This window comes from Fukomys damarensis, unplaced genomic scaffold (genome assembly GCF_012274545.1).
Source record: "Fukomys damarensis isolate Sample0158 unplaced genomic scaffold, DMR_v1.0_HiC HiC_scaffold_29, whole genome shotgun sequence".
In the NCBI taxonomy this organism is placed as follows: Eukaryota; Metazoa; Chordata; class Mammalia; order Rodentia; family Bathyergidae; genus Fukomys; species Fukomys damarensis.
This window is the reverse complement of record NW_022900941.1, coordinates 2,393,565-2,421,213: the sequence shown is the minus strand read 5'-3', so window position 1 is coordinate 2,421,213 and position 27,649 is coordinate 2,393,565. Positions and strand designations below refer to the sequence as shown.

The 27,649-nt window shown below is 42.1% G+C and overlaps 1 protein-coding gene and 1 non-coding gene across 4 annotated transcripts in view; both read right to left on the bottom strand.

The window, feature by feature from the left end:
* Wdr33 (WD repeat domain 33) overlaps positions 1-27,649 on the bottom strand; it is a 96,926-nt gene that overhangs the window by 6,855 nt on the left and 62,422 nt on the right. Inside the window, exons 8-18 of one of the 3 annotated variants that reach the window (XM_010637643.3) lie at positions 13,657-13,783; positions 12,250-12,404; positions 12,074-12,152; positions 11,124-11,234; positions 10,677-10,771; positions 10,081-10,167; positions 9,728-9,867; positions 8,718-8,870; positions 6,980-8,068; positions 3,677-3,785; positions 1,904-2,342 (exon numbers count right to left, since the gene is read on the bottom strand). In XM_010637643.3, coding sequence (XP_010635945.1) covers positions 1,904-2,342; positions 3,677-3,785; positions 6,980-8,068; positions 8,718-8,870; positions 9,728-9,867; positions 10,081-10,167; positions 10,677-10,771; positions 11,124-11,234; positions 12,074-12,152; positions 12,250-12,404; positions 13,657-13,783 — 2,584 coding nt within the window. Of the gene's footprint in view, positions 1-1,903; positions 2,343-3,676; positions 3,786-6,979; positions 8,069-8,717; positions 8,871-9,727; positions 9,868-10,080; positions 10,168-10,676; positions 10,772-11,123; positions 11,235-12,073; positions 12,153-12,249; positions 12,405-13,656; positions 13,784-22,537; positions 23,532-27,649 lie in introns of those variants that run through there. The other 2 variants (XM_010637645.3, XM_033757140.1) reach the window with 2 other exon arrangements.
* Positions 20,359-20,462, bottom strand: LOC117283725. Its single transcript, XR_004514755.1, has one exon. It is a non-coding gene; the product is annotated as a small nucleolar RNA U13 (small nucleolar RNA).

The window sequence follows — 27,649 nt, the reverse complement described above, 5'->3', positions numbered from 1 at the left end:
GGAGATCCTGAAATCAGTGCACCTCCAATACCAACAGTCAACCACATTACTTAACATCAAGCACGGCTCAGTGCAGGGGCGAGGGGGGCGCTCTGACCAGAGCGAGCCAGAGATAATGAGAATACTCCTGACCAAGGAAGAGTACGCGTGCGGACTGGGAACCAGGGGTGTGCATAGAGCCACTGAAGAACAGCATTCTTATTGTCTCCTCAGGACCTAGAGCGGCAGTGGCAGCACTCTGTAGACACTTAGTAACTGTCCAGGAAAGGGCCTGTTAAGTGGGGAGGAACTGGAGAGGGCTCAGTCTCTTAGAAGGTGTATTAATAGTGGTGCCCAAGTTAAGGCTGTGGTATGTCACTGATACAAACTGTAACACAACAAAATGTGAAACTGTGCACAAGATGAAGAGATTCAAGATATCCATAGAAGTTATGCAGATGCCAGGTTCTTGTGCCATTTGGAAGACAATATTTGGATAGCATTATGACCTGCCCTTAAGAAAACAGGGAACCCTTGGGTCTTTTTTTTAATCTCCCATGCCAGTGGATCTTGCTCATCAACTAGACTGAACTAAGAGACTCCCTGGAGGGATGGCTGGACTGTGCCAGCACTAACCTCATCAGTGGGCTACCCCCACTAAGAAGTTCATACCGGAATGGGGAATTCGGAGGTGGGGCCGCCTAGACGAAGGAAGTGGGTCACAGAGATGAGGCCCTGGGGACTAGATCGTATCCCTGGCCCTTTCCTCACATGGCAGGCTCTTTCCGACCTGCTCTACTTCCTGGCCACCGTGAGGTGAGCAGCTTTCCTCCACCATGACCTTTCTGCTGTGGGACCAAATTACCATGGACTCAGCCTCAGAAACCATACGCCAAAATAAACCTCTCCCCCTTAACTTGAGAGGTCACACATTTCATCCCAGCAATAAGAAAGCTGACTGATGTAACCCCCAAAAGCCAGTTCTCTTAGTTCTCGCCAGTGCATCCTCCCTGGCCACAGTATCAGCCATTCTGTTCTAATACATCCCTAAGGGTGGAGACAGCCAACCCTGTACTGCTCTTCTCTACCACCCACTAGCAACAGTAACGGGGAATGTTAGAGGAGAAGGGAACAAACACCCGAGGGGCAGTCTGGACTCGGGCCTAAAGCCTCACTCTTGAACTAACACTCTGATTGAGAGAGTCAAGGTGCAGTTCAGCGTCTGATCTTTATCCAGAGGACAATGACAGTTCACCTCTAGGTCACACATTTTTCTTGGTACCAACCAAATGATGTGACAGCACCTGGCACAGAGTAAGTTATCATCATCATTAATTACTAACTGTCACTCAAGATGACAGGCGTGGTGATGTACAACTGTAATCCCAGCACTGGGAAGGCTGAGGCAGGAGGATCTGTGAGTTTTGAGGCCGGCCTGGGATACATGGTGAGTTCAAGATCAGCCTAAAATGCATAGTGAGAACCTATCTCAAAATGAAACATTACAACAATTCCTGTTTTTTTCCTCCATATTTCTTCTGTTCTTTTTATGCCCCCCCCCCAAGCAAAGTAAAAGTTCCAGCTTGATCGAAATTTAACAAGATTTCCAGTTCAATTTGACTTTTCTTTAGGTAATAACACACAAACTCTATTTCACAAGTCTTTTACTTCTAGACATCTTGCTCATATTTCATCATTTAATCAAGGTGAGGCTGGAAATTTCTAATCCTATCCAAGATATCCTCACCACCTCTTTAAAAGAACCAAAAAGCAAAACACATAAAGTATAACTTTGTTCGAAGACTCAATGTAAAGCCTAGAGTAGATAGGACCACTAATCAGTGTAGGACTCGCCCTACCCCAGCAGACAGGAAAGAGGCCTTTAAGGAGAGCACACAACGGAGCCACCCAGCACACTTCCCACCTTTCCTCTCTGCGCCCTCGGAAACGTGGGTCCTCAGAGTCCCGGGGAAATCGTTCATCTCCAGGTCTGCGGCCTTCCCACGCCCCTGGAGGGCCACGGGCAGCACCCCGGGCGTCCGCCTCACTGAATTCCCTGGGATCGGGAGGAAATGGAGGTCCGGGGCCTCCTCGCCTCCACTTCTCTTCTTGTGGCAAAGGTCCCCCTCGTCCTTCAAATTCACGTAACCGGTGGCCAAAGCGCTTGTCAGGGTGGAAGTCATCTGGTCTGTTGAAGTCATCGGGAAAGTCTGGATGAGGGCCCCGCCTGTCAGGGGGACCCCTACAGTCCTGGCCACCCCGGAAAGGGCCCCTCTCGGGCCCATGCTCAGGGCCGCTGCTCTGCTCATGTCGCCTCTCTGACATCGGGCCAAGGTGATGGTTGGGAGGGCCGCGGGAGTCACCTAGAGGAAACAAAGCTGACTTTTACCATGGCTTCCAAGAGGCCTGCAAGAGCAGCTTGCATCTGTGTGTTTCAGAACCCACTCTCCCTCAGAATGCTTTCCCTCCTGGTCCTCAGCACACTGACAAAGCAGATGCTCCTGGAGAAGCCTATCACGGGAAGGCCATGGGGCCTGGATGTGAGTTTCTGCTCCCTTCCTGAGGGAGAGGGGAGGGAAGCAAGGAGGAGAGGTAACGCGTGGAGGCAGACAGGACGGAGGGAGAGGAAGAGAGGCAGCTCTCAGGTGGTTAATGGCAGCCCTTGCTGGGTCACAGACTCTTCCTCAGGGTTCCCAAAGCTCACAGAAGGTTCTTGGTGCTCTCTTCATATCCTTGCAGGCCACCTCCCTTCTGCGTATCCTCTGCCACTACTTCCACGCGTGGACAGAAATAAGCGCTCTCTGATTCCTTGACCTCACCCCTTTCCTACTATTATCTCACACGAACTCGAGAGAGCTTGGAAATTCCAAAGTCTCAGGGCTGTCCATGCTGACGAGGACTTTTCTTCATCAGATAAAATGAGGAGAGGGACCTAACATGTACCACAGAGTACTATGGGTTTAGCCAAACAAACATCAAAGTTCAGTTCCGTGAAATACAATCCCCAGTCCCGATGACCTGATCCGTGACCTCTCCTCCCCAGGAAGCAGTGTGTGGCTGTAATACTCCATCTTCTAATTCCTCTTCACCTACACTCTTGCGTCCTCTGTCCACCACTCCGGTCCAGTGGTGCCGACCCACACTCCTCCTACTCAGCTCTGCCCATGGCACACCAGAGCTCCACGCGGCAGCCCACCCACAGTCTCCGGTGCTCTGCCTGGCTCCCTTTCAAGTCTCAGGATTAATGATTTGACTTCCAAATAGCCCCACTACTCAAACGCGGACGATTCTCACCTCTTCACATTCTTTCTTTTCAAATGGTGCAGAACATGTAAGCCCTAAAGAATTTGACATATGACACAATTTTGGGGGACAACAGAGTAAAATCCAAAATAGTTGAAATCCTGATTTTTACCGTGAAAAAAACACGTAAGCAGTAACGGCCCAGCTGTTGCAACTGACCCCATGAGCACAGAGCTAAGGCCGGCAAGGTCTGGCTGGGTGGCATCGCTGCCAGCACCAGGTGGGAGGAGCTTGGGTCCCTGACAGTCACCTAAACATGTCTACAAAACGGTGCAGCACGAAGGGCTCACTGGGGTGACTGTGCCCTCGTTTCCCTAGGGTTCTGCGGACAGACGGTACAATGCACACAGCAGTGGGAGGGTACGCGCTCTCATCCAGCAGAGCAGATTCTTACCTTTGTTGGGGCCGGGTCCTTGTCCAGGATTTAGGGGGGGAATTCGGCCTTGTGCTCCCTGCTGCCCCAGGCCTGGAATCAGGGGCGGGGGGCCTGCACTCTGACCTTCCTGAAAAAGATAAATTCAGAGAGGGGAGCCGAAATCACAGCTTGTGATTCATGAATAATAACTATATTATAATGTAACAAGACAAAAATGTTAGGTTGTCCTAAAGCCGTCAGCACTAGTCTTAGTAACATTATAGCAAAGTGTCCCTAAAATGGAGAAAAGGATACTTTTCTTGCCAGAGTAAAAGGAAGCACTTGCATTTTAAACCTAACAGGTTTTACTCAAAGCAAGAACTTCACTGGAAAGTCGGAAGTCACAGCACAGTTCCATCGCCATCCCAGGCCCCTTCGTCAGCAACCTGCTGTGCACACTCGCTCTGCCACCCACTCGCCAGGCTGGACTCACTCAGGTCCTACAGCTACTGTCTGACGCAAACCTGCTGCTACCACCCCATCACCTCAGGGCTCAGGACCCCAGCTTGCCCCCATCCTGATATGTGTTTTTACCTAGCTAGGTCTATATTCTGACTTGCCACACTATCCAGTGACTTTGGGTCAGGTCTCTTGACAACCAAATATACAAATAAATATATCATTCCTTTTTATGAAAAAGACATTTACTGTAGTGTCTAAATTAACTATGAGAATAGCAGTTTCAAAAACACAAGCTACAGGAGCCAGGGATTTAGCTCAGTGGTGCCAAGTCTGCCTCACAAACACAAGGTCCTGAGTTTGACCCCAGTACCAGAAACAAAAAACAAAACAGGGCCGGGGATTTAGCTCAGTGGTTCCGCCACCTGCCCCCGCCACCTGCCTTGCAAGTGCAAGGACCCGAGTTCGATCCCCAGTACCAAAAAACAAAAACAAAAAAAACAGCAACAAAATTGCTTCCAGGTCCCAAACTAGCCACACAAGGAGGTATTTATTACACGTACATCTGTAGTCCAGGGCCAGTAATTTCCTTATCATTTCTCACCTGTTCCTTTCAGCTCAGGATGGGACAGCCCTTATCTATATCTTTTAGGGGCTGGGAATTTTGCTCAGTGGCACCACACCTGTCTTGCAAGCACAAGGTTCTGAGTTCAACCCCCAGAAATAGATAGACAGACGGATCTTTCATATGGCTACTTTAAGTGAAAATTGATCACTAGTATTAAGCCAATATAAAAAGCTGGTTTAAATAATTGGCCTAGAAAAGATTTAAAATGTGTCATGTACATACACCAACTCCCCATGGTGAATGTAATCATTAGGTACTGCACAGGTGTACTAATAAAAATAAAATTTAAAAAATTAAACTAAAAATAAGTTAATGAATAAATAATTGGCCTAGTCAAAAGCAAGAAAGTCAGATTTCGGCATCTAAGAAATAAGAGCAAAGGCAACTCCTGAGATTGGAAATATCTGTAGTGTTCAATCTTCAGACTCATTCTGTCAACTTCTCCAGGTCAACTAAAAATTGAGAATCATTACATTTTTCATGTATAAAAGCTGTTACCGTATGGACAATGGACAATATTACCGAAATGCCAGAGACAGGCGTGTCCTCTTGAACCTGACATGTTCATGATTTCAGTTACATGAATTCATTATTTTTTTACCCTCCTAAATGGAAACTGTTAATTCACCACCATCAGGCCAGGAAAACAATACAGCAAATAAATATTACCCATACACATAAGTAAAATATGTAACCCTGTAGGGCACACTGTAGGGCAATTTAGGAGGGCAGCCCAGATTTTAATCCTTTTATCCTATATTCTGAAAAGTGCCTAGTAAAAAATCGGAAACTCAAATGCCATCAAATTGTTCTTTGCTAGGGCCAGGGATTTAGCTCAGTGGTGCTGCTGTGCCACCTGCCTCGCAAGTGCAAGGTCCTGATTTCGATCCCCACTACCACAAAAAAAAAAAATTTTTTTTTCTTTGCTGGGATATTTTTTAGGTTCTGGAAGACCTATTGAAGAATACTACACACTTTACTTATTTACCGAGTTCTTTTAGTCCAGTAATTCTGACAATTATTATCAGACTCAGATTCTCAGTGGTATTTGAAAAAATCAGAACAGACTGCTGTCTACATACAGACCTGTAACAGCCCTTCTCACAGATAACTGAGTGTCTTTCAGCGACAACGCAGGGAGCTGCCCTTTGCTCTCTCACTCACTTCTGGCCCACAACTGAGTTCGGGGGAAAAATCTAGGTGTTCATAGCCCAAGAGTGCTCTTCCAGAGTAAGAACTTCAGAAACACAGTGTGTAACACAGCCAAACAGTGTTCAATCCCTTCGTGTTCATGAAGTCTTTTTACAATTCAAACTATAATATTCCAGACTCTCCTCACACTATTTCTCAAACTCATTGAAGGAGTAATAAAACTAGAGTCCTCAAAGCAGCTCCTAGAAAATCTCTACAAAACTACTCCCTCCTGGACGGAGGATTTAGCTCAGTGGTGCCACACTTGCCTCACAAGTGCAAGGTCCTGAGTTTGATCCCCAGTACTAGAACAAAACAAAACAAAACAAAAAATTCCTTCCTGCAAAAGGGTCACCATTTTGGAATGCTCAATTTTGGGAGTCAAAAGTCTTGAAAAGCATTCATTGAAATGAATATTATGAGGTTAACAGTCTAAGCTTATAGGCTAAATATCCTGTCACACCAACTTTGAAAGTAAAGCTGACTGGGCAGGCTGGATTTGCTTCCTGCTTCGCAAGCCCAAGGGCCTGAGTTCGATCCCCCATACAAAAAAAAAGGTAAAGCTGACAGACAAGTCAGAGGTGGGTTGGTTGCTGACAGGGCATGAGACACTGGGCCACAAAGTCAAGGGCCCAGATATGGGGGCAAAACAGCCTGAGGCACTCACTATACATCACGTCCCCACCTCTGGGCCACAGCTCTCTTGGAACTCTGGGACAAATATGAACTGAATTTAATTGCTTTCTGGAAGAACCTCTAAGTAAACATTAACACTGAAAGCTGGGCGTGGTGGTACACGCCTGTAATCCCAGCACTCGGATGCTGTGAGTTCAGAGACCAGCCTGGGCTACATAGTGAGTTCCAGGTCAGTCTCAATTACATAGTGAGACGTTGTCTCAAAAAAAAACAAAAGAAAAAAAAAAATTAACACTGAGATCTTCAGCCAAGACACTATCTTACATCATCATCACCACTCAAAAAACGGTTATACCCAGCTGTTACTCCCTTTCAGTGCAAAGTGTATCTGCCCGATGTGTTAATGCCTACAAATTGGAAATAAATACCTGATTGAAGGGGGCCCGGGGCCCGTCACCTAGCAGAGGTGTTTTCTGCTGCTGGAATGGTATTGGCCCTTGAGATGGATGTGGCCCTCTTGCCGGGTTCTGCTGTCCCTGAGGTCCAGGGGGGCCTTGCATGGTTCCCTGGGGTGGAGGTCCCAAAGATCCCTGGGGCGGCCCCTGCTGACCTTGTGAGCCTGGAGGCCCTCGCAGTTCCTGGGGAGGGCCCAGCATTGATCCCTGGGGCGGAGGCCCCTGCATGCCTCGCATCTCCTGAGGACCACGCATTTCCTGAGGGCCATGTCCCAGCAGTCCACTTGGAGGGTGAGGTCCTCTCATTTCTTGAGGTGGGTGGCCCATCATCATCCCTTGGGGAGCAGGACCCTGATTCTCCCGGGGACCTGGAGGTCCCTGCATGCCTCTTGGATTCAATCCCATCAGAGGTCCCTGAGACACAGGACCTTGGATCCCTTGAGAGCCTGGCCCACCTTGGATCCCATGAGGATGAGGAGGTCCTTGCATTCCTCTGGGACCAGGTGGTCCCTGCATACCTTGAGTTCCAGGAGGCCCCTGTGGGCCCAAGTGGCTCTGAGGACCAGGAGGGCCCTGGGGGCCTATATGACCCTGTGGGCCAGGTGGACCCTGAGGACCCATATGACCTTGAGGACCAGAACTACCTTGTGGTCCAGGTGGCCCTTGAGGTCCCAAAGGACCATGAGGTCCAGGATGCCTCTGCATTCCTTGGGGCCCATGCAAGTCTTGAGGCCGTGGCAGCCCCTGAGGTGGGCCCTGTGGCCCTTGTGGTCCCATGAATCCTTGTGGCCCCCCACTTCCCTGATGCAGTGGAGGACCTTGTGGTCCCATTTGTCCCTGAGGCCCAGGAGGTCTGAACTGTCCCTGTGGACCAGGAGGCCCCATCTGAGCCATATTCATTGGCATCTGCTGAGATGGATGGGGTTGTTGAAAACCTTGAGGAAGCTGAGACATTGGACCTTGTCCTGGAAAGGGCTGAGGTCCAAGGAGAGGGGTGCCCGATGAGGAAGGAGGCTGAATCTGCTCAGCCTGTTTCTGCGCAAGTCTTTCAATTTTAAGTTGCTGCAATGAAAGAAGAAAAGCTTGCTAAATAAATAAACTGGAGCCTTCAAAGACAACAATAGTGCTATCACGTATTTCATCAGCGAAGTCTGCAAATAAATATACTAACAGCCCACCCTCTTAATAAAGGCTTAAAATTAACTATGGTCCACTCATCACACAAACATCCTAAGGGTGCTCCTGACCGTCATAATGCTGCCAGACTCCCTTGAGACAGTGTCCTTTAGGTACAGGGAAAATGAGTTAGGGTTGTTTATATATTGTGTGGGAAAAGCCCAATCATTTCAGTATTTTGTCATTCTTGGTAGCTGTCATAAATGGGAAAAACAGAAAGAAGCCAGCTACTCAATCAGCTAACAGAAACATTATTCTACCTATGGATAAATACATGAATCAAAATTAAAACCACAGTGGCTTTGGCTCTTCCACTAAGAATGTATATTAGGTACATACACTGCTCCACTGATCTGGTTGTAAAACTGTAAGAAGTAGGATTCTCCCAGAACCTAACACAGGGATGTACAGGTGATCAACAGACCTACCTGAGAGCCCTATCCCTCTTCCCAAAGAGTACGATAAAAATGTTATCACCACTACCTGAGATCACCTTGCACCCCGCCCCACCACCCCTTCCAAGAGCTCCACACACCTCCAGAAGCTGTGGGTTTGTGTACTGCAATGTGGCCATTTCTTGTTCAATTTCTGCTTGGGTTTTTTTCTTTTCTTCCAACTTAATGTCCTCTTTTCTGTCATTCAGCACCTCATTTGGAGCAGGAATTGGGACTTTGTTTTGCATCCAGGCCTTACAAAAAAAAGAGAATATTAAAATATACCACAAGAGAAAGAAAACGACAGGATGAGAAAACCATCGCACGATCTCATGTGCTCAGTCCAACTTGCTGAATGGCAACTCATAATGACATGAAAATGGACTGAGGCAGGCGCATTACTGGGTGGAAATTTCTGCATGATAAAAACTCAAAGATACTTCATGTTATGAAGAATGCAATACCTTGCTGGAAATGAGTGGCACAAAATCTGCAGTTTCAGCACCCAGGAAGCTGAGGCAGGAAGACTGAACCCAGAAATTTGAAACCAGCTCGACAAAACAGTGAGAACCCCCACCTCAAAATCTACTACTGTCATAGTGCATGCCTTTAATCCTAGCTACTCAAGCGGCTAAGGCAGGAGGACTGAGTTTGAGGCAGCAGCCCAGGCAATTTCCAATCCTGTCTGAAAATAAACATTTCTTTAAAAAGGGAGAGGGACGTAGCTCAGTGCAAGACAGTGAAGCGGGAAGGGAGGGGAGGAAAGAGGTAGGCAGGTCTTGTCAGCCTCCACAAAAGGCACATTGTGTCGAGGAGACAATTAAAGCAGAAGGCAGACAGACAACAGAAAGAGAGTCAACATCCCCTGCTCCATGCCTTTCTTCTCTTTCTGCTCACACCTGGAGAGGATAATAAGCAGGTGAGCACAGAAGATACCAAGAAGATTCGTGGCAAACTCAGTGTAACTGCAAGGCAACAGAGGGAAACTATGCCAAAAAACGCGAGTACGTGGAAGGTTCCAGAAGAGTCCACGGCATACAAGCATCTCCAACAGACATGTGATCTGAGAGGACACCGGTGCATAACCAAGCACAGTGCACACACCACTCACCTGCTGGAACTGGGCGGGAATAGGCTTAGCATAAGGAACTTTTTTCTGAGGTACTTTTTTCTGATCTTTTTGCATCACCTCCTCCATTCCCCAGTCTAAACCAGGTATTGTCATTTCAATCTCATTTGATTCATCTTTCCCTAAAGCCATAAAGAGAAGTAGTTAGCCCCTTCAGTGAAAAAAGTTGGTCACGTCATTAAAAAGATTTTTTGGAAGAATAGATTTTTAACTTTCATTAACACTTCTCAACCCAAATCATACTGGTATTTCAACATAATTTATTGTGAAAGTAAAAAAAAAAGGTTGACAAAAATTGTATAAAAATGAAATTAGACACGTCTGACTTCTCTTACCCATCTGCTCTTGTTCCATAGCTAGTTTTAGCTGTTCTGGTATCCCCATCCCTGGAATCACCGCCAGGCTATTAGGTTCAAGGTCATCTACAAATAATAATGTACTCATTGTTAATGAAGATTTTAGGAAAAGTAGTGGTCAATAAGATCAATACTTTATAGTACATAGGATCCTAATGAGATAATTAATAATGCGAAATAGGAAGTAAAGGGCTAAAGGTGTAGGGAAGTGGTAAGGGTGGGGGAAAGGTAATAAGAGAGAGGAAAAAAATATGAGAAACTGAAAAAATGGAAATAAAGTGTTTGTAAATGGGGAGGGGAGGAGGGGGTGAAGGGAGGGCAGGGACAAGGGGAAAAAATGAGAATCAAGACCTATTATGTAAAGATACAGGATCCCAATAATGAATGTAACTGTACTGCATACCTAGATTGTACCAATAAACTCAATTAAAAAAAAAAGAACAATACTTTATAAAAATGGATCATATCTTTGATAATTTATAAATCAATAGACTACAAAATTTAAATTAGTTTTGTATAACCTTCCCAGTACCTAACACCTAACATTCCATAAAAGGGAAATGTACAAGCCTCACCATATTCTACTCCATCTTCAGACATCCCAGGTAATAGGTTTAGATTATATCGATCTCGCATTTTATCACCTGGTCGGTTTCGAGTCCAGAATTTGCTGTCAAAATAAAAGTAATGAGAGGAAAAAAACATAGTTTCAATGTTCTCCTGGGCAGTTTACAATACTAAGTAGTCTGTTGGTAAACAAGTTTTTATAATGCTCTTCTTTTCAAAATGTAAACTGTGCAAAGATTTTGTTTCTTAACATCAGAAGACAATACAAAATTCAAATAGCCATGTTAAATATTCAGTATTCTTATTGCAACCTAAGTTTTTGTAAAACACTACAAAAATGTTTCTAAAGGAAGATGTAATACAATTCATCAATTTATCACATCAGTCTAGAAGCACATACCACATTTCCCACTATTCCATAACAAGTCCTTGCAATTTCTCACTATGAAACTGACCTGGTGTGGTCGTTTGAGCCTGAGCAGAGGATGTGTCCAAGTGGGTGCCAAGCCAGACTCCAGATCATCCCTTCGTGGGCCATCTCCATCCCCCCAACTTCCTTCTCAACCCTGCAGGAGCATAAAGAAGTATTTTCCTCCAAGTTAGCAAAAGAAAGAAGAAAAAATGCCTTTTTTTTTAATTCTTAAGACAAAACTATTTACTCTCCCTTAATGCCTTCCACATCCACAATCCGAGGTGCTACATTTTCTATTCCAAGATGAATTTACAGAAATGAAGTATGCAGGCAGATTCTGATACAGAAAACACTAAAACTCAGAAAAAATACAAAATTTGTGTCCTGCTCGTACACATTCAGATGCCCATGAAATGTACTGTTTCCTGGACTTACCTGTATCCACAGAACATGGCAAAGGCACACTGCGTGACCCAGAGAGGCCAGGTCACTCACTACCTGAGTCTCCATGCAATGCCCTTCTCCAAAAGTTCCCAGCACGGGCCCCCATAAGCATGCCAGAAGAAGCATACGCCACTGGGAGAAGCCACACAAAGGTGCTCTTGTACACAATCCCCAGAAAAACCTAGCCTTCGACTCTTCCCAGGCCCTAACCATTGAATTTTTTCTAGCAGAGGCCTCAAACACAACAGAGCCAAGATGAGCCACCCCTGCCGTACTCTGTCCAGATTGCTGAAGAATAAAAATGCTTTTTTTTTGGTACTAGGGATCGAACTCCAGTCCTTGTACTTGCAAGGCAGGCGGTGGAACCACTAAGCCAAATCCCTGGTCTAAAAACGCTTCTTTATGCCACAGAAAAAATAATTTTGTGTGTGTTACTTCTCTGCAGTGTGCTGGCGATCAAACCCAAGACCTCACATGCACTACATACTACTTCCTTGCACAGAATGAGTTGCATCCATGGCCTTTCTTGACATAGTAAATGTTACATACCCAACATGCCAGAATAACAACGAACCATCAGATCCTCCACTGGCAAACAGCCCTTCATGAACAGGATGCCAGGCCACAGCTGTGAAACGAGCATGGGCAAAGAAAATGATTTGCTTCTGAGAATACTGTTCATAGTGAGTAGTCATCAGGACAGCAGACATATTACAGCCACTGACCTGTGGCTTCTTTCTTATGACCTCGAAAAACTTGAAGCTCTTCTTTCAGGTTTCGGATGTCAAAAAGTTTACAGAGATGGTCACGTGACGCTGTGAGCAGCCAATTGCCATTGAGGTTCAATTTTACTTCCATGACTGTGTTTTTATGAGCATGACTAGAAATGAAGCACCAAGAAAATAAACTGTCAGAATTCAAAACAAGCATAAATTAACATAATACTATTTTTGTTGAAACTACATGGATCAGGATAACAAGAAATGTGGCCCAGAAATAATAATGCAGGCACCATTATGGGACAACAATTAAAAGTACACTTGAAAACAAGTCAACAGAATAACACCAACTACCTAAGCATCAATCTCACTGTCTAGCTGAAGTAACAACAGAGCTTCAAGTGGACAGAAAAGTTTCATCTGAAGAGCAAGGGAAGCACTTGAAAGACATGAAATAACAGTCAATAAAGCTCATTAAGCTTTTAAAAGTCACCTGACACAGTGGTATATGCCTATAATCCCAGCTAGTTTGGGAGGCTGAAGTAGGAAGATTACAGCAAGTTCAAGGCCTGCCCGAGGAACTTAGCAAGATCCTATCCCAAAATAAAATTTAAAAGGGGGGTTGGTGCCTGGGAATGCAGCTCAACGCTCCCTGGGTTCAAAACCCAGTACCACTAAATAAATAAATAAATAAAGTCAATGACGTTCCTCTCACAAAGAATTTGAACTAAAGACAATGTGACACCCCAAGGCCTGTGCAGTAGAAGTCTCCATGGGACAGCAGGCTCGAGGCACTGTACGTGGCTATGGCTGCGAAGCTGCCCAGGGCAGCATCATTTCAACCAGTTCACGTGGCAGGGGTTCAGTTCCCAATGAGGAGGGGCAGAATACAGCAGTTCAGGCAGAAGAGTTACTGATTCATGTAACTGTAAGTGTTTACAAGTAATTCAAAGAAAAACTATCATGCAGCTGCATTTTAAGTAAGCACATGAGACAAAAACTGAGAACTGCCTCTAAATAGAGGGAAGTCTTCTTGATAAATAGTTGAAGTAGGATGGAGAGGGCTGAGCTATACCTGGTGAGAGGCGCAGACGTGAACTCTGTACTGTGCCAAAAGGTGTGCTCCGATGAGGACAGACAGTACGACAGAGTGGTGACAATACTCCACCACCTCTTCCCCCTGCTGCCCCCTGTGGCAGCCAAACCAAATGTCAAGCTTTATGTCACTAGGAGTTTAGACAAAAATCATATTTAATCAAAATCATATTTAATCGTATTTAGATCCAAATCTATCTGCTGCCTAAACTACTTTCTCAAAAATATGTAGAAGAGGAGAAAAGCTAAAAGTTAAAAGAACATGGGCCACTTCTGCTCCCTCTGTTCAGGGACCGAGGTGAGGTTCCTACCACTTACAGTGTTGCAAGACTCTGCCCAGTCTTGGGATCCCAGAACTTGATTGGCTGTTGACTATCTTTACTTCCCGAAACAACTAACCCTTTGGTTGGATGCCAGTCTACACATTTCACATCAGCACCATGCCCTGTCGGAAACAAGTTAGGATAAAAACCTAATCAGTCACATACAATTAAAGCAGGACTCAATGCAATTTAAACCAAATTAGAGAAACCTACAAAATGTTTTCATCAGAGTGCTCAATCAACTTAAAACTTTTTAAGACATTTTGGACACAGCAAGTTCTCTGCCCATGTCAGGAAGCAAAGAAACAAGTCCCCTCCTGGAATTAAGCACAGCTTAATCCAGTAGGTCCACCAAGGCCTCTTGCAAGCTGCACTCCTGAAGCCCTATAAATAAAACTTTACAAGCTTTTTGTCCTGTTCCTAATTATCCTAATCAGTAGATCCAATTTCACCATTCACTGCAGCTTTCCTACTTTGTGGCAGCCCATATAGTCCTAAATCCAGGTTTAGGCAACACCACTCTCCTAGACATGAAGGTAGGAAAAGCGTTACCTCTTTCTACGTAGGTTTACTCAAGTACAGGATGGAAAAAAGACCCATGCCTGATTCACATATAGGTTAAGACAACCACAAGAAATTGAGTTACTAAAAATCAAACATGAAAATCTGAATGAAACTAAAAGAAATGGATATTCTTCAGAACTTGAGTGCCACACTGATTCTCCAGAATATTTCATGCAGTGAACACCCTAAGCAGCAGCAAAGAGTGAAAGCCTTTGAGAAAGCACCCTCTCTAACTCAGACTGAAGTCAGACTGGGGAAGTTGCAGGTGAGAAGGGAGGTATGCGAAAGGTCAGACAAGGCCGAGGGAAGAAGGAGCGGCCTCCAGGCACCAGAAGTGATGCGCACCCCTGCGGTCACAGAGGCTTAGCTCCTTCCACAGCGCCCCGCCTGGGAGCAGGAAGGAAAAGTCCCACAGTGCAGAGGCCTTTGGCAGAGTATGGAAAGCCAGAAGTGCATACCCAACCCAGTAAGCCCAAGGCCCGGCTGGGTTTATCAGCCGGAAATAATGGATATCCAAAAGATTTGTCTACAAGGATGTTTTCCCTAAGGCAGCTTAGTTCCAAATGCTCTTGAATAGGACACAAATATATTACAATACGGTTTAGGTACTTGAAGAAATACATTGATATTATAATGATCCCACAGATGATTTAATAGTGATTAAAATGTCTGAGTACTATTTATTTTTAAAAACCTCAGGTGTGTTACATCACCACAAAAGCCAAACAAGTCAAGACAATAGCCCCTTATGGAGGAAAAGGGCAAAAAGTCTAGACATCAAGCTGTTAACAGAAACAATGCTAAGCAGGGAGACAGGAATTTTTTGTTTTGTAGGGTGTTTGTACTGTTTCAGAGATTCAAATCAGGGCCTTTGCACTGAGTTACATCCCCTGAACTTCCTCCCGCCCCACCAGGCAAGTTGGGCTCCAACTTGTGATCCTCCTAGAGGGCTAGAATTACAGGTGGTTATTAAGGAGATTCTTCTTTTCCCATGTTTTTATATTTTCTTCAAAGAAATTATTTTGCAACCGGTATCTGAGGGTACAAAAGAGGAAGGGAGGTTTTGTTGTTGCATTGTGTTTAATAAAAAACTGAAGAGGGCCAGGGATTTAGCTCAGCGGTTCTGCCGCCTGCCTTGCAAGTACAAGGACCCAAGTTCAATCCCCAGTACCACAAAAAGTAAAAAAGAAAAAGAATAAAAGAAAGAAAAATACTGAAGACAGCACTGGCTGCTCAAACTGGATTCCACTCGCTCTCGAATCTCACTCTCCTTCTTTGGTAAGCATGTCTGCCAAACTCAACTTGCCTGAGATTGAGAAATTAGGTAAACCGGAAGTGAAGAGGGCAGAAAAGGAAAATCTTTTGCCTTAGAAATAACTGAACAGAAGCAGCAAGCAGGTGAATCATAATGAGGTGTGTACCAAGAATGTATGCTGTACATTTCACAAGCTTTGCCTTCTTTACTTCTTAACTGTTTAACTAAGATGTAAGCACGCCGCATCACGTCGAAATGACTGGGCTAGCTGGGTACGGGGAGAAAAAGTCTGTGCAGTCCCTTGACTTCTCAAAGCATCAAGAACACAGAAGGCCTAGCCTGCCTCCGCCATCTGGCTGGCTGGCTGGCGGGGAGGAAGAAGAGCTTGTATGCTGCATGCTGGCAAAGAAGAAGTTGGGGTGAGAGGACGATGCACGAGGCAATTTCATGAGTGCTGTGGGGGACAGAGCTTCGGGCTCAGGCCTTTTTACTCCGAGGCAGCATCCTGCCAAAAAGTCCCTAACGGACAAGACAGGAACACGCTTGCCATTCTCCTGCCTTAGCCTAAGTGCTGGGTTTTCAGGCCTTGGACGCCATGCCCAGTTTCAAGAGTATCTTTTTTGTTGTTGCTCATATGATTTTAATTATCAGAATGTCCAGTTAATATGCAAACATGAGATTTAAAATCTGAATAAAAAAGCCAGAAAAACAAATAGAAACACTGGTTAGTCGTTCTCGGACCTCGATTCCTTTAAGAAACTTTGTTATTAATGATCTGAAACTAAAAAGACAAGGTCAGGAAATTTTTTAAAATTTATAGGCTAGTATCACCTAAAAACAAATATTTATAGCTATGTATTAATTTTAATGGCTCAAACTGGAGTTCATTGCAAATGCATGAAAAGCATTTTCAAATTATAATGTACTAGGAAAAACAATATATTCTTTTTTTTTTTTTTTTTTTTTTGGTACTGGGGATTGAAGTCAGTTCTTTGCGCTTGCAAGGCAGGCAGCGGAACCACTGAGCTAAATCCCCGGCGCAAAACAATATATTCTTAGGAGCCATCTCTGTCTTCACCTACTCTGAGACACTTATTACACAAAGTATACCAGTTTAAAGACATATTCATCTTACAGAAGAATATGCAAATATAATGGCTATCAATGTGTAAGAATTGGAACAAAGATATTTCAGTTGCTTGAACTTTGTCTTCTCAAGCTCTCTAAAATTTCCTCTGGCAAAATCCAAGCAATCAAACTGATTGGTACTGATGCTCAAATGGGGCAAACAAATAAAAAATGTAATAACACTACAAACATATTTAAGAATGGTATTATTCTAAGTAAAAGTATATTATTTACTTCTACATATGAAGATTCTAAAACGCAAAGTCCTCCAACCGTTCGAGAACCTGCCGTGGATCACAGTTGACATGTGACAGCACAGAAATTTTATGGGGCACTCAAGGAGCACCAAGGGTGTACACATATCTCTTCTCAGGTACGTCTCAAGTATATTACAAAATACATTTGGGGGGCTACCTGCAGGAGACTCACATGAGCCTCTCTGCTCTGGACTATTCTAAACTACCTTCTGAGACACAAAAAGTCAGTTTCAGAGTTGTAACAGGGAGGAATGAACAAGAATATGTACTTTTCTGTTTGCTCTCATAAGCATAAAGAATCCTGAAGGGTATCGCAGACAGGGACCTGGACAGAGAATAATCATGTCTTCGCTTTGTTGTTGTTATTTTTGTTTTTTTGTTTTTTTCTTTGGAACTGGAAATCAAACTTGGGTCCCTGTGCTTGCTAGACAGGTGGTTGAACCACTGAGCTAAATCGCCGGCCCAATGTCTTCTTTAGTCTTTACCCTTTTTTTTTTTTTTTTTTTTGAGACAGGGTAATGCTATGTACTTCAGATTGGCCTCTATCTCACTGTAGCCTAGGCTGTTCTCAAACTCACACTGATCTTCCTGTCTCAGCCCCTTAGTGCTGGGACTACATGTGTGTGCAACCACACCCAGCATTATTTCATTTCTGAATCATGTGCCTGTAAAATTTAAATACAAAAAAAGTTATCAGCTGGGCGTGGTGGGCCATGCCTGTAATCCAGCACTCAGGAGGCTGAGGCAGGAAGATCGCTGTGAGTTCGAGACCAGCTTGGGCAACAAAATGAGTTCCAGGTAGTCTGGACTACATAGTGATACCCTGTCTCAAAAAGCCAAAAATAAATAAGTAAACAAAAAAAAAGTGATCTAAGTATGTGCTAGGAAAAAAGAGAGAGTGAGCTGGGTGTGGTAATGCTTGCCTATATGCCCAACTGTTCAAGAGGGTAAGAGGTAGAAGGACTGTAAATTCAAAGCCAGGGCAATTTAATGACTCAGCAAGAGCCTGTCTCAAAATAAAAAGGGCTAGGATTCAGCATGGTAACATTTGCAGCTTAAAAGCCTACACACACACACACACACACACACACACACACACACACACACTCACACTCAAACATATAAATACTTGTTTAAAAATGCATAAACTGTCTGAAAGAACAGACAAGAATCAAGATACTAACTGCCTCCAAAGGGGAAACCACGTAGGCACGGAGAGAATGGTAAGAAGACGCTTTTCAATAAGGAAGCAGAGCAGCCCTAACCCAAAAATCAAAATCTGAAATTCTCCAGTACTTTATAATTTTTAAGGGGCTGGGGATTTAGCTCAGTGGTTCTGGTGACTGCCTTGCAAGCACAAGGACCTGAGTTCGATCCCCGAAACCAAAAAAAAAACAAAAAAAAAAAAAAAAAAACATAAAATTTTTAAGAGCAACATATTGACATAGGCAGAAAATTCCACACCGTGCACAAAAATTAAAATTTGAAATATTGTGTATGTATACATACCAATTCCCCATGATGAATGTATTTATGTATCACAAACATATACTAAAAAATAATAATAATGATGAACCTGGTGCACTCTTATAATTTCAGTATTCTGGGAGTTGCCCAGCCCAGGCAATTTAGCAAGACCTTGTCTCAAAATAAAAATTTTTAAAAAGGAATGAGGATATAGCTCAGTGTGAAGATCCTAGGTTTAATTCCCAGTACCATCACCACCACCCCCCCAAAAAAAGTATAAAATTACCTTTAGGATATGCATATAAGGTGCACATGAAACAATTTTGTGTTTAGACTTAGATCCTGGCCTCAAGACATCTCATTATGTATACCCAAACATTCCAAAATCTGGAAAAAACTTGAAATTAGAAACAGTTCTGGTCCCAAATATCTCAAGGGATACTCACAACCTCTATGTTTTCAATTCTGAAACACATGAACTAGTGTTTGTGAGGGAGTTAGAAAAATCTAAATTTACTAAGTAACAGTGAAGTGCCTCTGGTAAGTAGGTGTGAATCTTTATGAGCAGCATATATCATTTTTATATTTTAAGTGAAAACAGAAAACATATATTAAGCAAGCATAGTAACAAATTGATAGGCCATGGCTTCCTTCTTCCAGGAGAAAAGTTTACACAATTTCCACTGAAGTGACAAAACCCATTTCAAATGATAAAAGGCCTTTCAAATGATAAAAGGCCACCCTCTTTTGTCAACGTTGACACACTTAGTCTCCTAAGAAAGTAACTTGAGGATTTTGTTTATATATGGCCATGTGTGATGATACCCAACTGTACTCCCAACTACATGAAGCACAAGGATTGCTGAGCCCAAAAACTCTAGACAAGCCTCGGCAACACAATGAAGCAATCTCAAAAAAAAGAAAAAACTTGGAGCCAGGGATTTCCCTCAGTTGGTTCCACCACCTGCCTTGCAAGTGCAAGGTCCCAAGTTTGATCCCCAGTACCAGTAAAGAAAAAGATGGTATTTGAAGCCTTGTCCATAACAGTAGAAAGCTGGGAAACAAATTTTAGAAGTGGAATGAGTGGTAAAATTTATATATATACCCTAAGTACACCACAATAACCCTGCCTTTAAAAAAATATATATCCAGGGCCAGGGATTTAACTTAGTGGCACCTACATGGCCGCACAGCCTGCAGGCACAGGGTCCTGAGTTCAACCCCAGCACCAAAATTAAATAAATAAAAATATATATGCAGAAAAGCAAGGTGTAATATGGTCCCATGTACGTAAAATTAGCTACCTTTCAGGGAGAAGTAAGATGTATAAAGAAGGCATTTATTACAATACTCATAATGGAAACTGCCTTTGGCTTCCCCATTTAAAAAGCACTGACACTGTGGCCTTCACTTACAGTGCACAGCCAGCCAGAGATGCGGTCCCTGGAAGCTGTGCAACAGACCTCAGACTCGGTAAAACTGAAACAAGTTCCAAGGGTATTTGTGGGTCAGTAAGCCCAATGTAAAACTATGATCTTACAAAAGTACTGTTTGACAGAAAAATGACTGGATACCAAAAGATCATTTATCAATTTCAATCATCACCCTTAAAAAAAGCCTCTACAGTAAATTTGTTCATTTCTGAGAGTAAAGGTTTCTGGATAGAATCAGTCGATGCTCTTTGTGATCCTTAAACATGGAAATTCCAAGAATGTAGTATTTACAATGCTGAAGCAATTAATACAGACATGATAGAAAATTTATTCCGGTGGCAGCTTCTGTAGCTCAATGACGAAGACATTTTAGTACTAAAAATATCTTGCTAATGACTATAATTTCTAGGACTAAAAATCCCTTGCGAGTAAAAGACCAAGATTTTTTTTGAGGGGGTACCAGGGATCAAACTCGGTATCTTGCACTTGCAAGGCAGGGGACAGAACCACTGAGTTAAATCCCCAGCCCAAGACTAAGTTTGTTTTATTGTTGTTGTTGTTGTTTTTAATATCGAAAAGGCCCTTCAAGTACAGACTAGAAGGGTAATGTGCCAATGTCGTAACAAGGTTTGAGGGAGGCACACACCTCATGCATACAGCATGAACACCCAATCATCACACTCATAAACTGAAGGATCCAGACCAAGTATTTTTTAAAAGTGGTATTTAATTAAACTTCTCAGATCAATTAAGTTCCTAAAATTTTTTGTTTTTAATTTTGAAAGCCTCTAGACAACATGAAACCTGCTTCAGAGGTTACAAAGCCTACCACAGGGTCAAAGTGTAGTCCTACTGGGGACTGACAGCAGTTTACGGGGGACTGTGGTAAATACACACAACCCTTTGGAGGATGACAAGGAATTAAAGAACTCAGTGATATAGGAAGTAGAGTCCAGGACCACTGGGAGAGGTCCTAACACTTTATCTACACTTGACGTACCTGAGTGCAACTGCAAATGGAGGATATGCTTGAAGATAACAGTGAGACTGGAGATGCAACAACAGAACTTTAAAATTTGGATATTCCAGTTGTAGATCATTATGTAAGGGCAAGACTGTCATAAATATATGAGCAAAATTCCCTTTGACCACAAATACTTAAGAACCTAACTTGCTTGCTGCTAAATGGCAGCTACTAGCCATATATAGCTATTTAAAGGTTTTAAAGTTAAAATTTTAATTTTAACTTTAAGGCTTTAAATATTAATGTCATTTTAAGTACTCAAGTCACACATAAGTAGTTGCTAGCATATTAAACAGGACAGATACAGAACATCTCCATCATCACAGAAAGTTCTACCGGACAATAATTAGCCCAAAGTTTCACTTTAAATTTCTATAATCATTATTTGTGTTTACTGTCTCAGTTATACAATGAATAGCAACAACAAAAAAAGCTGTCTTTGATATCAGAGATAGGACCATCCAGCCCTGTAATATGTGGAGATAAAAGCACAGAGGCCTAAAAGGATTAACCAGTGGTGAGAAGTGGCCCACATTTTCTTTCTCTGATCCAATCCCCTCTCTACTGCATTAAATAACAGTATCAAAATGAAGTAGCAGAACGCTACTTTTTGTTTTCTGTTTTTGTTGGGTTTTTTTGTTTGGTCCCAGGGATTGAACCCGGGACCTTGCACTTGCGAGGCAGGCGGCGGCACCACTGAGCTAAATCCCTGGCACTTTTTTGTTTTCAATCAGCTGTCACTTGTTCAACTGTAACTGAGCATGTGACAACTTCTGCAATCCTTTCCGTCTCCTGAAACCAATACTTAGGAATAAAACCTTTTTTAAAATATAGAGGTAAATTTTACTTCTTTTAGTCATCTGATGAGAATGATTCTAAAGGTCAAGGTCTTGTAAGAATAAAGAAATATGGCAATCATTATCTAACTCCACACCGAAGGTCCCAAATTTCACACTGGATTATGTTTAGAGGTCAAGTCTTGAGGACAATAAATTCTGTAACATTTGTTAGCTAGGAAGTCAGGTGACTGACATTCCTTGGCCTTCTATCTGCATGAAAAATGATAGCATCTGCATCTCTTGGAGACAGGTGCCACAATGCTTTGTGGATTAACAGGCCCAAAATGATGTTCAACTTATTACTTGCAGAAAGAAACCGTTAACTGTGGAAAACTGATACTGAACAGGAGGTAAACAATGACTGCTTACTCCACTTGATCATTCTTTCATACATTCATGTATGTACTCTTGCACTCATTCAGTGTGCACGATACCAACGTTTATTAGGTTCCTATTATGGAATCCCAACCTCTGTTAGATGTGATCACCAAATAAATCATTGGCTAAATTTTGGGGGAACATCTGTAGCATTAGGTATAGCCCAGGAATAGCAATATGTAAGAAAGTACCAAATACGCTATCTTATCATCCCTCAAACAGCAAGGTACTGAATGCAAACAAGATAATCTAACTAATGAAAAAAAAATTGACTCATGTCGAGGGGCAGGGGGATTGATTTTGGAAAAGTAGACTATCCTTTCCTAAAAAAACAAAACAAAAAAACTCTGCAAGTACCGTAACAATGCTCTAGATAATATAGTGCACAGATGTACTCAGAACCTTCCTGCTCTTTATTTTCCATCCCAGAAACACAATATAGCGTGGTGAAGAACAGAAGCCAGTAAAGGAAAGAGGTCTGTTTTTTGACACTTTTCTTAATGTAAGAGATCCCCTGACTTCTGTGAAACTGGGTGTGAATTGTGTGTCTCTGTCCAGTCTCCCAGGATTCCAACCCCTCCTCCTCAGCCTCACCAGTTCCTCAGGAACCTATCACCCCACACTAGTTAAAAGCCTTGCCTTGAGACAGCGCGTATGAGCCACAGCTTGGTGAACAGTCTGAAAACCAATACATAATGAGTTTTATTTGAAGGTCAGAAGGAGTGTCCATTTTCCCATTTTATTTTTCCCGGATCAGGTCATTAGATGAACAAAGAAAATTTTCTTTTATACATAATTTGTAAAAAGCACCAAGGTTTTCTAATACAGGAAGAAAAAAAGCAAACAAAGAATTCAAGTACCATCTTGTACAATATAAAAGTTGAAGAACTCTCACTTAAGAAAATGTGTTAAACATTAACAACAAGCTTAGACTATGCCCCATCACAAAAACAAAATGTAACAGATCAGTTGAAGGCAGAGGTAAGTGAAGCCATGGTCCACAGGTAGACACTTGAGAAGATCAGAGCATTCAAGAATTGAAAAAATTAAGGAGTATAAGTAATGTGTGCTGTGATCAATGAATGCACAATTTATTAGCATTTTTCATCCTTTTATGTAAAATGATTCTCATCATGATCTGATGACCAACACCAACTTGAAGTGACTACTACTATTACCATCTTTGTCATCCAACTCTAGAAGTTAGTGAAAAACTATAAAATAAATGTTAAGTCAATTTAAGAATTACATGCCTCTAGGCAGAATTTTCACGAAGTATATTACAAGCAACTGCACACAAAATTCTAGGTTAAGAGTTTTGGTGGTAAGTTGGGAAATGCTGAATTTTTCTAGCAGACAAATTTTTGTCCATATCTGAAAGCCTTCAGTGCTGGCAGTATTATAAATGTGTGGGAGAACCTGAGGACGAGTCTTCTTTTCTCAGTGTTTCCATATTCATCAGAAGAATGATGTGGGAAATTCTGAAGTGCAACTATGTTGTTTAAATTCAGGGGGATGGTTATTTCTAAGAAAGGAAAGAGAGACTGCAGAGAGGAACACAAAGCCTTCAACCATATAAGGAAGTATATTTCCTCAAAAACATTCAGAAATAAATACAGCAAATGTAAGCATTTGATTATTACTTGGTGGTGGCACATAAGTGTAGTCAAGTTATAAAGTCTTGAAATGTATGGGGTCAAAAGGGGAGCCAACATACAAACGTAAAATACAAATTCAACTGCAAAGGTAGAGGCATAATAAACCTGCCAATCTTCTACTTAAGCCACAGGCATACTTGCCTAAGCACGTAAAACAGTTCCTGTGGATAGGTACAAACTATGTATTTGTATGGGAAACTGACCAAGGCTGATCTCAATGGAAATTAAGCATATAACTCATATGATTAATGCCATGTAACTATGCTAGTACTTCTGGCATCAGAGCAATGTCTTATGAATTTATGATGAAATATATAATGTGTGATTCAAATCAAAGCACACAGGTGTTCGGTATTGTTGAAACTTACATGTAAGGTTGTTACTGGACACTAATAATAAAGAATGTATTTAGAAGTACCTCTAGAATTATGAAACACAGAGAAACAATCAGGAAGTGGTTGATACAATCGGAAACCTTGCAACATTTTCCCAAACCACTGACTGGAGGTATTAAGTGTGTCAATCCTCTATAGTCTTCAGTTACAATGCCCAGAAAGAAGAAATTTAGTAGAATATTTTGTGATAACCAGCACACACCCCTCCCTTTCCAAATTTTGACAGGGCCTTGCTAAATTGCCCAGACCGACCTCCAATTTACAGCCCTGCTGCCAGGCTCTTATCTGGAATTACTGTATCGGCTTTTTAAAATTTTAATACATTGTCTTGGACAAGTGTAGAGTATTCATCAAAGACATTTAAAAGGAAGGAATGTAACCAAACACTCTTCAACTTCACTGTCGTTGCACTCTTCCAAAACCATGATGTTAGTTAGCACCAAATCATCAGGCACACTTCAGCCATTTATTTGTCTGAGCTGGCAGAGACTTGTATCCCACACACTCCCAGAAAGCAACACAAAGTCCACTGGAAGAAAAGGTGCACTGGATTTCGTGTGTGTGTGTGTGTGTGTGTGTGTGTGTGTGTGTGTGTGTGTGTGTGTGTGTGTGTGTGTGTGTGTGTGTGATTCAACAATCAAATGTTTGCTAGGAAAATTTCTGCAGACATTCATAATGCAATAGCAACAAAGAGGGAAGAAAAAACATGTACAGTCAGTATCTAAAAAGCTAGCAAAATGTCAAAACAAACAAAAAACAATTATAACACTGATGCAAGTCTGGCAATAACAGACTACCAGAAACCCACTTTAACAACAATTAGTGTCAGCAAAAGGCTCGGCCAAGAAATGAAAAGAAACCTCTACTAAGGAGGAAAATGTAGAACCAAGGAAAAAAGATGTTCCAAGTGACATGCTGTGCACTTCCAGGGTAAGCCTACTTTCTGAAAGCCAAGTTCAAAGGGTAAACTGGTTTATTTTCAGTCAGCCATGCAATACATTTTTTTTTAATTGAAAGTTTACATACATAAAATCAACAAATAATCATAGCCTAAGTGAAAGTATTCAACCCCATGGTAATCACAGTCATCCACAGAATCAACTGAACTTTGAATTCATGTTCAGATTCTTCTTGGGTATAGTCACACATTTTTGGTAAATGTGGCTGTAATTTTATCTACCTAATACTACTCACATCTTGAAAGAAAGGTAACAGCAATGACAAAAAAGCAGCTATTTCAAAATGAAGTTACATGAGCCAGGTCTGGTGGCTCACGCCTGTAATTCCAGCACTCGGGAGGCTGAGGCAGGAGGATCACGGTGAGTCTGAGACCAGCCTGGGCTACATAGTGAGTTCCAGGTCAGTCTCAATTACATAGTGAGACCCTGTTTAAAAAAAAAAAAAAAAAAAAAAAAATTCCAGGAATTCCTAAATACTGCTGAGGGCAAGTGTTTGTCATATGATCCCCTAGCAGGCTGTATGATTTGTAGCTATTAAGAATTTCTTCTATGCCCGGGCAAAGAAAAGTACCTGTAATCCCAACACTTGGGAGGCTGAGGTAGGACAAACACAGTGAACTCGAGGCCAGCCTGGGCTACAAAGTGAGTTCTAAACTACACAGCAAGACCCTGTCTCAAAAAACAAACAAACAGCAACAACAAAATAATTTTTTCTAAAAATGAGTAATCTGGACAACAAAAACTCCAACTGGATCTTAACAGATATCATGCTTCAAAGCACAAAGTAGCTAAGAAAATCTCAAATGAGATTATATTAACTTTCATTATATCAAAAACATGCTCCAATAAAGTATTTAGGACATACTGATATAAATAAGTAAGCAAGCAGGGGTGAAGAGTGAAACCTCCCATGAATAAGAATTTCAAATACCTTACGGAGGAGCTACTCTGCCTTGAGGGAAGTGGCATATAACTCCCACACTTAAGTGGGTAGTTCATTTTGAAGAGCACAGTATGGCAGAGAAGGAAAGCAAGTTTGCACTGGAGATTCCAGAAAAACAGTACTTCAAACAGGTGAGTGAGGGCAAGATCAACAGTACATACCATGGCACGATGCGCTCAAAATCAAACTTTACCTCTGTGCTCCATGTCCCAAAAACCTACAATCCTGAGTCTAAACTCTATGGGACACTCATAAAATATCATAAAAGTCTCATAAATACATTGGATGCAAGGAGACAAGGGAATAAATTCTTGAAAGTGCTGAGGCAAGGGGAGAGAAAAAGACCTTGAATCTAGCATTCTCCATCCTGCCAAAGTGTTGTTATAAATGTAGGGACAAAATAAAGACATGTAAGAACATATTTTAAATTTTTTCATTAAACTCAGTAGGCTGAGGCAGGATTATTAATTCAAAGCAAGCCTGAACTACATAAAAAGCCTGAACTCAAAAAAAGGAGCCAGGGATTTAGCTCAGTGGTTCTGCCTCCTGCCTTGCAAGTGCAAGGTCCCAAGTTCAATCCCCAGTACCAAAAAAAAAAAAAAAAGAAAAAGAAAAGAACTATTTTTGTTGCTCACAGATTAAAAACAATCAAACAAAAAACTTTACCATTCTAAATACATAGAAACAAAGTAATGCTTTTAAATTCAAACTTTATTACCAAATGAGTGATGAGAAGCCCAGAGAGCAAAAATTAGACCTACACAAACTGTACTGAAAGCCAAACTTCTGTTCTTCGATAAAACAGACTAATGCTTCATCTGCTGTCTCTGCTCTAAGTAGTACCAAGAATGAGTCAAAAGAATGTTTCTTCTTATAGGGAGTGACTAAGAGATGAAAATAGCTCTGCCCAAGACAAGTACAGTGTCAAATGAGCTGCACTGGAACCAACAAAAGGTCATGTTAAATATAATTTAATGCAAATGATAATGTGTTCAGTGCTCATATGCTACACACCAATTATTAGTAAACAGTGCGAATAAACCAGATGTTACTCCTCAGACTTTACTAATTGTGTCCTCATGTAATTTATTTACCCTTAATATTTTCATGTATAAAATGACATTACTACTCAATCGTGGGGTTATTTCAGTATTAAATGAAGTACTATCATCCCGCCTAGCAGATTTTGTTGTTGTGGAGTTATCTGTTTCTGAGACACAGTTTCACTGTGTCTTCCACTCTGGTCTTTCCGGGCTAAAGCCATCCTCTTGCCTCAACCTCCTGAGCAGCTAAGACCCCAGGTATGCACTACCCACCTCCTTGGTTCTAGCATTTATTCTGAACCCTCAGTAAATAAAACCTTTTACTCTGACCCAATCTTTGTCCTGAAAGGCTCACTTTAGGGACAGGTATTCCATACAGATTAAGTAATCCAACAAGAGCTATTAACACTGTGAACAGAGTATAGAAGACAGAAAATGGCTCAACTTGAGAACACTTACCCAAGTAAAACTTCCCTAATTTCAGTTTTCAAATGACCAACTGAAAAAGGCTTAAGTTCTAACCATCCACATTCAATGCAAGCATTAAGACTTGAAGGACTGTCGTTGATCTCTCAGAGCATGGAACTCTAAAATGGGAGACCTCTGTTACCTTCACTGTTTTGACTATTTTTAGTGACTAAGACA